At 41.1% G+C, this 13,409-nt stretch overlaps 1 protein-coding gene across 1 annotated transcript in view; it reads right to left on the bottom strand.

The window, feature by feature from the left end:
• The window catches only part of FER1L6 (fer-1-like 6 (C. elegans)), a 152,086-nt gene that overhangs the window by 90,731 nt on the left and 47,946 nt on the right, over window positions 1–13,409 (bottom strand). The window contains exons 15-17 of the mRNA XM_006830693.1: window positions 10,886–10,976; window positions 8,252–8,371; window positions 6,456–6,608 (exon numbers count right to left, since the gene is read on the bottom strand). Coding sequence (XP_006830756.1) covers window positions 6,456–6,608; window positions 8,252–8,371; window positions 10,886–10,976 — 364 coding nt within the window. The remainder of the gene's footprint in view (window positions 1–6,455; window positions 6,609–8,251; window positions 8,372–10,885; window positions 10,977–13,409) is intronic.

The raw sequence follows: 13,409 nt of genomic DNA, 5'->3' as shown, positions 1-13,409 counted from the left end.
CATTGAAGGAATTGGTAAAGAACAAGGCACCAGGAATTGATGGAATAAAAATTGAAATCTTTCAAGAAAGCGAGGCAGCAAAGGAGGCACTCACTCATCTCTGCCAAGAAATTTGGAAGACAACTATCTGGCCAACTAAAGGTAATACAGAAACAGCTGCATGCATACATTGACAGAGAACTTCCAGAGGTCCAAGCCGGATTCAGAAGAGGCCGTGGAACGAGGGATATCATTGTTGATGTCCGATGGATCTTGGCTGAAAGCAGAGACTATCAGAAAGATGTTTACCTATTCTTTATTGACTATGCAAAGGCTTTTGATTGTGTAGATCATGACAAGCTATGGACAATATTGCCAAGTATGAGCATTCCCGAACACTTAATTGTGCTCATGAGGAATCTGCACATGGACCAAGAAGCAGTTGTTCGAACAGAACATGGGAACACTGGATGGTTTAAAATTAAGAAAGGAGTACGACAGGGTTGTATTCTTTCACCATACTTATTCCACCTGTATGCTGAGCACATAATCCAAGAAGCTGAGTTCTATGAAGAAAAATGTGGCATCAGGATTGAAGGAAGACTCATTAACAACCTGCAATATGCAGCTGATACAACCTTGCTTGCTAAAAGTGAAGAGGTCTTAAAATATTTACTAATGAAGATCAAAGAGTACAGCCTTAGGTATGGATTGCATTTCAATGTTAACAAAACAAAAGTCCTCACCACTGGACCAATAAACAACGTTCTTATCAATGAAAAAAAGATTGAAGTAGTCAAGGACTTCATTCTTCTTGGATCAACTATCAACACTCATGGAAGCAACAGTCAAGAAATCAAATGACATGCTGCATTAGGCAAATCTGCTGCACAAGACCTTTTTAAAGTGCAGAAAAGCAAAGATGTCAGCTTATGAACTAAGGTGCACTTGACCCAAGCCATGGTATTTTCAATAACTTCATATGCATGTGAAAGTTGTACAGTAAATAAGCAAGACCACAGAAGAATTGATGCTTTTGAGTTATGCTGTTGGAGGAAAATATTGAAAGTGCCATGGGCTGCCAAAAGAACCAACAGATCCGTTTTGAAAGAAGTACAGCCAGAATGGCCAAACTTCGACTCTCATACTTCGGATACATTGTCAGAAGGACCAGTCTCTGGAGAAGTATATCATGTTAGGTAAGGTTGAGGGTCAGAGAAAAAGAGAAAGACCCCCAGAGAGATGGATTGGCCAAGTGGCAGCATCAATGGGCTCCAGCGTGGCAACAATAGTGAGGTTGGCCCAGGATTGGGCAATGTTTTGTTCTGCTGTGCATAAGGTCGCTATGAGTTTGCACCAATTCAATGATACTTAACAACAACAACAACAAGAAAAAGACAAATAACCCAATTAAAAAATGGGCACAGGACATGAACAGACACTTCACCAAGAAGGAGATCCATGCAGCCAACAAACATATGAAGAAATGTTCACGATCACTATCCATTAGAGATGCAAATCAAAACAACAATGAGAAATCATCTCACAACAGCAATAACAGTAATGATTAAAAGAGTTGTTGTTGTTGTTGTCAGGTGCCATCGAGTCGGAACCGACTCATAGCGACTCCATGCACAGCAGAACGAAACAATGTTCGATCCTGGGCCAACCTCACCACCGCTGCCACCCCCGAGTCCATCAATGATGCCACCTGGCCGATCCATCTCGTTGGAGGTCTTCCTCTTTTTCTCTGACCCTCCACCCTACCCAGCATGACATCCTTCTCCAACGATTGTTTCCTCCGGACTACATGTCCAAAGTAGGAGAGACGAAGCTTAGCCATCCTGGCCTCCAAGGAGCACTCTGGCTGCACTTCTTCCAAAACAGATCTATTGGTTCTTTTGGCAGTCCATGGCACCCTCAGTATTCTCCTCCAACACCACAACTCAAAGGCATCAATTCTTCTACGATCCTCTTTATTCCCTGTCCAGCTTTCGCATCCATATGAGGCTAGATTAAAAGAGTAGAGGACAGCAAATGCTGTCAAAGATGCAGAGAGCCTGGGACCCTCATCCATTGCTAGTGGGATCTCACAATGGTCCAACCACTCTGGAAAGCAGTATGATGCTTCTGCAGAAAGTTGAAAATAGAAATACCTTATGATCCAGCAATTCTCTACTTGGTATCCCCAAGAAATATGAGCCATAACACAAGTAGATACATGCACACCAATGTTCATAACAGCACTATATACAATAGCAAAAAGATGGAGACAGCCTAAATACCCGTCAACTGGAGAATGGATAAACAAACTGTGGTACATACACACAATGGAATATTATGCTACCTTGAAGAATAACAAGGAAGCTGCAAGCCATCACATCACATGGATGAATCTTGAGGACATTATGCTAAGTGAAATTAGTCACAAAAGGAGAAATACTGCATAGGGCCATTATTGTAAAAAAATTAAGAAAAATTACCTATACTAAACGGGGGAAACAAATTCTTTGTTGGTTACCAGGATGTAGGGGGTGTGGCAAGGGGAGGAAAGGGAAGGGGTAGCACAGGGAAGGGAATAGACACAGGATAGTTTGGGTGCTGGCGGGGGGGGGGCAATACACAAGAAGTGGGAGGGGAAGAACAAGATGGATGGGAGAACATTTAGGCAGGTTTGCATGGGCTAAGTGGGACAGAGGTAAATAGTGATGTATGCTTAACCTTGGAACAACAGGGCTCTGGGATACAGGGATTGAGACATGGTTTCAATGGGTAAAAGAGGGGAAATAATGTTAAGATGTCTTTTGAATCTTGGTTTCCCTTGGCTACTGTCGTAAAATAGATACTTGAGGGGGAGAGAAAGGAATAGCCAGAAACATCACCGTAGAAAGCTTGTAAGTCTGTCTTCAGACTATAACTGATTGGAATACCTAAAAGTGGGTCTAGAACATGCCCAGTGAAAGAAGCTTCCTGCAGAGCCTTTGCATTGCAGAAGAACATAGGTGGAATCCTGATCCCCTCCATAATCTTCTGAAGTGGAAAATTTCCACTTGAAAAGACAAACAGACCAGCCTGGAGCGACTAGAAGAACAGAAGCTACTTCTTGAAAGAAATACCAGCAGGAAAAAAAACACACCAAAAAAACAATAACAGCAGTCTGACTGACTACTACAAGAACAAGCAAGTTGTTCGCTGGGGAGCCATCAAAGCAAGCAATCAATTTTCCTCAGGGCAACCCCCACCCCACAAGACTGAAACTCAAAGGGAATACATGAGCAGGCATGTAATCTTGCTGGTGGCCAAGTTGGTCTGCTGATAAGGGGAAGTGGGGGGAAAACAGCAATGAAGTTGTGAGCGGAGTCCAACCACATTTAATAGACTTCCACCAACCTGGATTGACAGCAGTATAGCGAGACCTGGGGACTCCTGAGTCCAGGGACAAGGACATAGCCACAGAGGACTAGAGTGGAGAGTGAAGCGTCCAACTGATATGAAGTGAAGGGAGATGCACAAGAATGTCCATACTTGCAGATAGTACCCATTTGACCTAGCTTCAATGGCTGAATGATCAGAACTTGACTAGAGGGAAGAAAGAATGGGGGGAAAAAGTGTAATCCACTACAATTTGATGAACTTGACCTATACTTATGGTTGTAGTAGCTCAAAAGAGGGAACGAATCTTTAAAGCAAGGATCATTCCCATTCCCTCAGTACACAGGGTTCACAGGGATGGGCAGCTTAGACATTGGCTACCCAAAATGGGGGGCTACAAAGGCATGAAGTGACTGGCTTACAAGCTTTCAAGAGGGAGCTTAGTTTCAGAGGGTGTGAGGGAAGGTAGAATCTCCACTGAGTGGTTTCCAACCTGTCTGGCTGGGGCTGGTGAAAGAAGATGGGAATAAGAATCTCATGGTTCAATAGTGAATAATTGCTATCAGGACTGATTGTGAATTTTGCAAATGTAAAGGTAGACATTTTGTAACAAAAGGAGGGGAGTGGTTGACCTTGCAGTCCAGAAGCAGAGGACCCTGGGACCATCAAGGAAGATGAGTGCAGCATGGGATCCTATCCAGAGTAGCAGGGACCCCAGAGATGGAGGCAGACAATGATGTGGAGAGATAGACCGGCTGGGGACTCTGGACTCAGAGAGACAGAGGGGCTGTGTGCTGATGGCCAGTGGACAGGCTTGTGGGGTGTGCCCTTTGGTTGTTTTTGGTTGTTTGAATAGTTATATATTCCTGAGTGCTTTGGTGTACACCCCCAAAAAAAAACAAAAAAACCAGAGTGAATGAAAGCAAATGCAGTTGAATAACGATGCATGGAGGGGATTGTAATCATTGCAATGAAATGAAATACAGTAGGATGAATGTAAAGCTGATGCTCTCCCATGTAAACTATCACTTAATTCACAATCAAAAAGAAAAAAGAATACAACCCTGGAGCACCTGTTTAAAATTTTAAACCATTCTCCTTGTTCTGTTGGAATGACTGCCTGTTGGTCTATGTACAGGTTCTTCATGAGCACAATCAATTCTTCAGAATACTATCCATAGCTTGTCATGATCCATACAGTCAAAAGCCTATGAATAGCCAATAAATCATAAGTAATCATCTTGATGGTATTCTCTGCTTTAGGTCAAGATCCAGCTGACATCAGCAATGATATCCCTAATTCTACATCCTTTTCTGACTCTGTCTTGAGTTTCTGGCACTTTTGTAACTGTTTTTAAATTATCTTCAGTAAAATTTTATTTGCATTTGATATTAATGATATTGTTCCATGATTTCTGCATTCTATTGGATCACTTCTCTTTGGAATGATCATAAATATGGATCTCTGGTTGGCCAGTTTCATCAGTTCCTGGAACCTTGTTTTTTTTGCCAATACTTTCAGTGAGGCTTGGACATCTTCCATCAATACCATTTGTTCTTGATTATAAGCTACCTCTTGAAATTGTTGAATATCAACCAATTCTTTTTGGTATAGTGACTATATACCTTCCATCTTCGTTTGATGCTTTCTGCATCATTCAATATTTTGCCCATGGAATCCTTCTATATTTCAAGTTGAGGCTTGAATTTTTTCTTCAGTTCCCTCAGCTTAAGAAATGCTGAGTGTGTTCTTCCCTTTTGGTTATCTAACTCAAGGTCTTTGCACATTTCATTAAAACACTTGACTTTGTTTTCTATCTATACCCTCTACCCTATTCATACTAAATAGATATCGAGCCTCTGTCGACACTTCAACGTATGGGGAATCCTTTATAGACTCCATTTAGGGAGCTACTGTTATTTCCTTGTAGTATCCATTATGGTACCTGCTCCTATCTTTAAAACCACAAACACATTCAACCATTATCTACATGGTAGGCCTGCAAACGCTTAACAGTTTCCACCATATTTTGAAATCGCTTCTCAGCTAAGTATTAGTCTCCTTTTACCCACTCCTCAGATGGCATAACATAATTTTGAACTCACTCTTTCTCTATGGCAGTAAAATAACAGTTATAGCCATAAACCAGAACTGAAATCCGTAGGACACCCTGCCACGAGATAGGAAAGTTTTGCCAGTCAAACTATCATCTTGGTGCCCAGTCTAGTGAGAGTTAAACCTTTAAACCACTTCACCTGCCCACACCACCACCACCAGTTCGCTCATGTCTACTTACTATAATAGAAATTACCATGTAGTGGAAGTACCTAGGATTTCTATGGATGACTCAAGTCTTGAGTTAGAGACAGTAGGATCCACCCAAAGACAGTGTCTACTCCTCAGGGATTTGGGGAATCTGCCTGCATGAAGGATGCTGGGACCCCAGGTCAAAAGGACTACCATATTTCCATAATTTAAAGTCATTAGGAATCTGGAGGTAGCAGGTCTATGGACTTTTCCTTTCCTTTTGTAATTTGCTTTGAAATCGATGAAAAAATATTCTCATTCAGAAAAATGTCATGAATGAGTAACACAAGAGAAAAGATCATGAGAAAACAATTAGAAAAAATATCATACTAGTAGCCGAAGAAATAAGAATTGAAGTGACCTTTTGGTATAACACCAGATTAAGAAAGAAAATTTATATGCTTGGTGGTGCAGTAATTGGACAATATCCAGACTCCAGATGGAGTCAGGTTCTCCAGTTGTCCTCATAGCTGTGAAAGCACTGGGGAAGAGTCAGGCAGGTGGATGCATACTAGAAATGCTGAGCCATCCAGGAAACAGGGGTGTCTTACTTTGTAGTCAAGACTCAAGCCTAACCTAACCAGTTGCTGGCAAGTTGGCTGATCCATGCTGAGCCCATGAGTGTCAGAGAAGGAGTGTTCTCCATAGCATTTTCCATGGCTGATGTTTCAGATATAGATTGCCTGGGCTTCCTCCCAAGGTGCTCTGGGTGCTAATAAACCTTTTGCTTAGCAGTCAAGCACATTAACTTTTGCATCACCCAGAGACTCTGTAGTCAAAACTAGGGCAGACTTACTTTGAGGAAATGAGTTTTGATCTTCCCGCAGTGTTTTCCCATTTGCTCCTTGACGGGGGAATAGAGCAGGTCTTTGGAGGGGATGCGGGCATATGCCACTCTCTTGTTGTTGCTCAGCATCCATATGAAGACATCAGGGATGGTATGCTGTGGCTGTGAAACAGAGGAGAACAGGATGTGACAGATATTCAACAAGTGGAGTTCTCCTATCCTGAAGCAGACCCTCTTCTCCTGCAAAAACAAGTTCTGTGACTTAAAACACTTAACCAATAATGCAAGTTAAGTTGAGCTTCTTGGAGGAAGGAAAGCTTTCAGGTAGCGATGAACAGTGAATGTAAACCTCCTTTGCCAAATTATTTACTGTGTTGGAGGATATGTAAGTTGGATGTATGATTTGGCATATCGGTAGTTTATTTTTCTCCATCTATAGAACAACATTTTTCTGTAACTTTTTCTGTTTTAAAATCTTCTAATGGATAATTTCACTTGAAGAACTAAGTAACATTTCCAGAACATTCAAATAAAAAAACCAAAATGAAATTCATGAATGTCTTTCCATTGCAATTATGGAATGAAAAACAGTTCTACATGGGACCTGAGATTTAAAATATGATTGATCGTCAAGTATTTTAGCTCCATTTTAGGTGGCTCTGGTAGTGTAGTGGTTACGAATCGGGCTGCGAACCGCAAGGTCAGCAGTTTGAAACTACTAGCTGTTCTGCGGGAGAAAGATGAGGCTTTCTGCTCCCGTTAAGATTTACAGCCTCGGAAACCCTGTTCAGGGTCGCTATGGGTTGGAACCGACTCGATGGCACTTAACAACAACTGAGGAGAAATGATTGAATTATACAGGAAAAAACTCAACTTTTAAAGTGAGTTTTAATCAAGGTAAGAGCTGCAGCATTCCCCACCAATTGGCCCATTGTATTGTATTTGAAATGCACATTTCTGAATCAACACAACTACCAAAGCAAAAAGGAAGGGATGTTATCAGAAAGTAGTTTTGTCATTCCAAGACTAGAAGCAGATGGTTCTCCTAACTCCACAACACTCCACAACACTAAGGTATAGCCCAAAGAGGGTCAACACTTTCGTCTTGATATGGAAATACAGACACTGGTATAGAGGTTTTCCAGGCCACGCAGTCTGTCAGGTACAGCCCTGAAGTTTCAATGTCTGATTGGAACCTTTTCAATGTGTATTAAAATTCCTTCATCAACTGCCTGCTTGCCTCATTGCTTGCAATGCCTCCAGGGAATGATTGATGTTTGACAACAAATACAACCTTAAAGAATACAAAAAATAGTAAACCTGTACCTATCCCTGAATCTTCCCCACTTAACATCCAATTTCAGAAGTTTCCACACATTCTCAGACTTCAGAAGGAACCCCAGTGTCTGAAAAATGCACACACACGAAGACTTTTCTAGGACCATCGTACATGTCAGCAGAAGGCATGTTTACAAGTTACTAAGATAAAAAGTGGTTGACCTTTACTGGTCATGATTTTAACCCGACTATCAGTTGAAAACTTATCAGAGGTACAAGGCTTATCTGGGCTTTTCCTGAATCCACCAGAAAACATACTCTTTATTTCTGCTAATATTCAAGCTTTGGAAGAAATCAATATGGCTGTGCATGTTTGGCTAATTACTCTTTAACTAACAGTGCCAGCTCAGCTCAACAGGGTTTAGGATAAAGCAGTGCTCTGTATTCACCCTTACCAAACATCCAGACCTCACCAGAAAGGCATTATTAGGTTTAATTTTCCAAGGTTTGCCTTTTGAATTGATTACCTCGTCAACAAGAAAGCGGATCTTTTCCACAAAGTTTTGGGCTTTGGTGATCACTTCATCGAGAGGGAGTTTCTTCTGTTGTTGCTGAAGGATCCCTTTAGCCTCCTTGGTTATTGCCTCCTAAAACAAGAAAGCAGTTAATGAAGATCTTTTTTAAAAATCTGGACAATAAGCCCTGGGCTGGGCTGGGCTGTGCTGTGCTGTAGAGCGCTGCTGGTTGCTTGTAAGTTCTATACTTGTAAGTCACTCACATGGACTGTTCCAGGCTCTGCCTCTGGGCACACTGCCCTTTGCATAGACATTTCATAGGAATATGGAAGCATAGACTATCATCTGAAAAATGGAGGCTCAGAAAGGCCAGAATTTTGTTAGCCCCATGCAAAACCAGGCTTTCTAATATGCAAAAACAACAATAGCAGTTAGAATTCATTCCAAAGATTTAAAAAGAATGAAACAACAAATGGCCTGATTAGGATTGGTTTAGAAACCAACCACTAGGATTGAGTGGGGAAGATGGATGGGAAAAGCACTGTTGCATCAATCCAGGCCAGGCATGCTGAGAAACTAAGATCCCCCGTATTTCTAGGGAATGAAGAAGTGGAGTAAACACCAAAGCCTTTCAGGATCAGAATCAACAAGACCTGGCAGATGATGAATAGAAGAATTCAAAACCGACTCTTAAACTTCTGCCGGACATAAGTATGGCTGGCAGTGCCAATGCAGGTGAGAAGACCAAGAGTCCACTAGGATATATCAAGTTTGAGGGGCTGGGCAGTGAGCAGGTGAGATGTCTTCAAGGAGGTTGAAAACAGGTTTGCAGGTGAGGAGATAGAATTGGGTCACTATAAAGATGCTAGTGGGTTGTTGAAATCATAGATTTGTTCAGGTCAAGGCCTGCTGGACAAAAAGACACTAGAATTTTTTGGACAATAGGTAGTGAGTAGACATTGCAGAAACAGGAACGGGCAGTCAGAGATGCTACAACAAAGGATTATTGCTGATGTCAAGTGCTGCTGAGTCCACTGCGAATCATGGCAGCCTCATGTGACAGAGTAGAATTGCTTCTTAGGACATCCTAGGCTAATTTTATGACAGTAGATCAGCAAGTGTTTTCTCCCATAGAGCAGCTGGTGGAGTCAAACTGTCCAACTTTTTCACAAGCATATGAGGCTATTGAAAACAACATGGTTTGGGTCAGGTGCCTATTAGTTCTCAAACCGACATCTTTGTTCTTTAACACTTTCAAAGAGGTCTTTTGCAATGGATTTGCCCAAGGAAATGTCATTTGATTTCTTGACTGTTGCTTTCACAAATGTTGCGTGGATCCAAGTTAAATGAATTCTTTGACAACTACAATCTTTTCTCCATTTATCCTGATGTTATTTATTGGTTCAATTGTGAAGATTTTCATTTTCTTTACATTGAGGTATAATCCACACTGAATGATACAGTCTTTTGAGAGCTTCACCAGTAAGTACTCGAAGTCTTCTTTGCCTCAGCATGCAAGATTGTGTCATCTGCACATTAAAAGTTAATTACTCACCCTCCAATCCTGATGCCATTTTCTTCTTCATATCATCTAGAGTTTCTGATTATTTGCTTGGCATACAGATTTGTAAAAGTGTACAACCCTGACACACGCCTTTCCTGATTAAACCATTCAGAATTCCCTTGTTCTGTTCCAACAACTGCCCCTTGGGCCTATGTACAATTTCCTCATCAGCACAGTTAAGAGTTCTGGAATCCCCATTCTGCATGAAATTCCCATTCTGCACAATGTTATTCATAGTTTATTATGATCCACATGGTTGGATACATTTATATAGTTAATAAAGCACATGTAAACATCTTTCTGGTATTCCCTGCTGTTAGCCAAGATCCATATAACATCAGCAATGATATCCCTAGTGCTCTTGTCCTCTTCTGAATCTGATTTGAATTTCTGAAAACTCACTGTCAATATACTGTTGCAATAATTTTTGAATTATTATCAGCAAAATTTTACTTGCATGTTTAATGATATGGTTCAATGATTTCTGTATTCCATTGGGTCATTTTTCTTTGGAATGGGCACACATTTGGATTTTTTCCCTTTGGCTGGCCAGGTCTTCCAAATGTCTTGACATAGACGAGTGAGCACATCCAGTACTACATCAGTTTGTTGAAACATTTCAATTCCTATTCTGTCAATTTCTGGAGTCTTGTTGTTTGCCCATACAGTCCTTGACAAAATACAAATGTCAAGAAAAAAGCAAGGGGAAAATCCATCAGAACAGGAGGTAGGACAGATGGATTTCTAGCTCACATATGATGTCATTGTTGTTAAGTGCTGTCGAGTTGATTCCGACTTATAGCTATCCCATACGGTGTTTCCGAGGAGTGGCTGGTGGGCTTGTGGTTTGTCGTCCTACAGCTCCACACCAGGAGTTCTTCATTTGTGTTAACATGAAATAATGCAAGTTCATTTCCAACTTGCCCCTGTAGTCCCTTCTCTGCCATGTCTCTACATTGTACAAACACATGACCTTCAGAACTTTATCCTCATCTGGTCTGTGGCCTAAGTCTCATCCATGATGTTTATTTTTAAAGCACATGCTTTAACTCTATTCAGAGTATAAATAGGTTTTCACATACCAGCTCCTGCCAACAGAGCGTACATCGTTTCTTATCTAACAAAGTTTGGTTCAACATCTTGGGCTTTTTTTCTGCTTCAGAGATAAAGGCACTATAAGAGAAGAATAACAAATTTGAAATCAGCTTAGTGAAATTCCATTTATATAGTTGTAGAGATTTGCTAATACACTTTCTGCAATACAATGTTAAAGTTGATAAAGTCACAGAACTGAGATTTTAAATTTAGGATTAGACAACGAGGCATTAACTTTTCTGTCAACAAAGTGAGCATCTGAAATGATGCTTAGGCCCCACATTAGTGTCAGGGTGGATATCTGCCTTTCAGTGTGTATCCTTTGTGAATATTCTCAAAATTTACAACAGGCACAAAATACTATGTGGATAATTTCCTTCATTTTATAGATTTAATATATATCAAAAGTTGTATGCAAAGGAAATATTTTAGATTCACTACTGGGGTCTCTGGTAGCGTAGTGGTTACGAATCAGGCTGCAAACCTTAAGGTCAGAGGTTCAAAACTACCAGCTGCTCTGCGGGAGAAAGATCAGGCTTTCTACTCCCGTAAAGATTTACACCCTCGGAAACCCTGTACAGGGTTGTTATGGGTCGGAACCTACTCGATGGCACTTAACAACAACAACAACAACACTGGGGTCTTAGTGTGGCACTGTAGGATAAGCACTGGACTGCAAGGTCGATTTGAACTGCATCATCAGTGGTTCAAGCTCACCAGTCACTCCTTGGAAACCCTAGACAGGGTCACTATGAGTTGGAACCTACTGGATGGCACTTAACAACAAACAACATAAACCAAGATAGGTTACCACATTTTAAAAACTTTACAAAAGACTGAGCAGTAACATTTGGGGGCATAAAATTAAAAATGTATTCAAAAGGTAAATGGTAAAGATTATTAATGCAATTTCTGAAGAAATATAAATGGTCCAAACTTTGAGAAAATAAGGTACTGTCCTCATTTGTCATAACTATCAGTCAGACAGAGGTTAAAATCTGATATTCAAGATTGGTTAAGATGTGGTAACATGGTCACTCGCCTATACTATTGTAGGAGAGTGTAACTCGTAACAATGACAACACCAACAACGTCCTGGTGTGGCACTGTGGGTTAGTGCACTGGATTGCAAGTTCGGATTGAACCGCAAAGTCAGCAGTTCAAGCGCACCAGCTCCTCCTTGGTCATCCTATACATATACTCTATGGCACTTAACAACAACAGTAATCAAAATCTAAATGTGTAAGAAGAGGTTGGGCCAGAGGAGGAGTGGAGACAGAGAGGAAATGGGACTCGATGTCAATAAGAGGACTGCAATCATTGAGAGAAAACGATGTAGTCTAAGATTTGTTGACTCTAAAACTGATGATCTGCTCTCTAAACTTTCACTCGGTTCACAATAAAAAGTTTTTAAAAACGAACAAGGGGAGCTTCAAAAACTTTATGGAAAAATGTAATGAAAACACAATGGAATTTTTCCACAAACTTTTCGAAGCCCCCTTGTATATACAATTTGACTCAAAGATTACACTAGAATTCTACCCTTCAAAAATAAATGAACAATTTTGCAGGAACATCTTTATGTAGTAATGTTTAGCACAGCATTGTTTACAATAGCAAAGTACATAGAAACAACTTAAGCATCATTGTTGCTGTTAAGTGCTGTCGAGTCAGTTCTGACCCATAGCGACGCTGTATAGGGTTTCCGAGGAGCAGCTGGTATGCTTGAACCGCCAACCTTGTGGATCAAACCAACTTTGCAGTCCAGCCTATTATCCCACAGCACCACATCAGGACTCATAAACATCATTAGGTTAAGAGTTCAGCGCCACACCAGTGCTCTTTTCCCATAGAGGGAGGGATAATGTATTTTATCATTAAAAGTGGAGTAAAGGTTTCCATTCATTCTCAGATTTTCGGAACCAGTTAAGCCTGCTGGGCAGCCTCCTCCTCTCTACATGTCCTGTCCTTGTGGGGAAGGAGGGAAGCCCTGAAGTCCAGCTGCTCAACCATGAATGGGGGGAGGGATGCAGAAAGCCCACCTTAGGTTCCAGCTGTTTTCTCAAATCCAGGTTTATCAAATAAAAAACATTTTGATTACTGTCTGACCCTTGATGATGGTGGTGGTTATGTGCCGTGGAGTCAGTTCTGACTCACAGCAACCCCTTATAGGGTTTCCAAAGCTATAAATCTTTACAGAAGCAGAAAACCTCATCTTTCTCCTGTGGAACATCTGGTAGTTTCAAATTGCTGACCTTGAGGTTAGCAGCCTAACTCGTAACCACTACGCTCCTTGTCTGACCCTTAGGAATACCTTATTCAGTTAGTTGTACCCTTGAAGGAAAAGGTATTGGGCTAGTAATTTATGGACAAACCATTATAAAGCATATAAGGTTTTAAGGATGCTTAAAGGGAATGGCAAGGAGCTCTGGTAGCGTAGTGGTTACGAATCGGGCTGCGAACCTTAAGGTCAGCAGTTCGAAACTACCAGCCGCTCCGCGGGAGAAAGAT

Source organism: Chrysochloris asiatica, unplaced genomic scaffold (assembly GCF_000296735.1).
Source record: "Chrysochloris asiatica unplaced genomic scaffold, ChrAsi1.0 scaffold00001, whole genome shotgun sequence".
Classification (NCBI taxonomy): domain Eukaryota; kingdom Metazoa; phylum Chordata; class Mammalia; order Afrosoricida; family Chrysochloridae; genus Chrysochloris; species Chrysochloris asiatica.
This window is presented reverse-complemented; position numbering and strand designations above follow the sequence as displayed.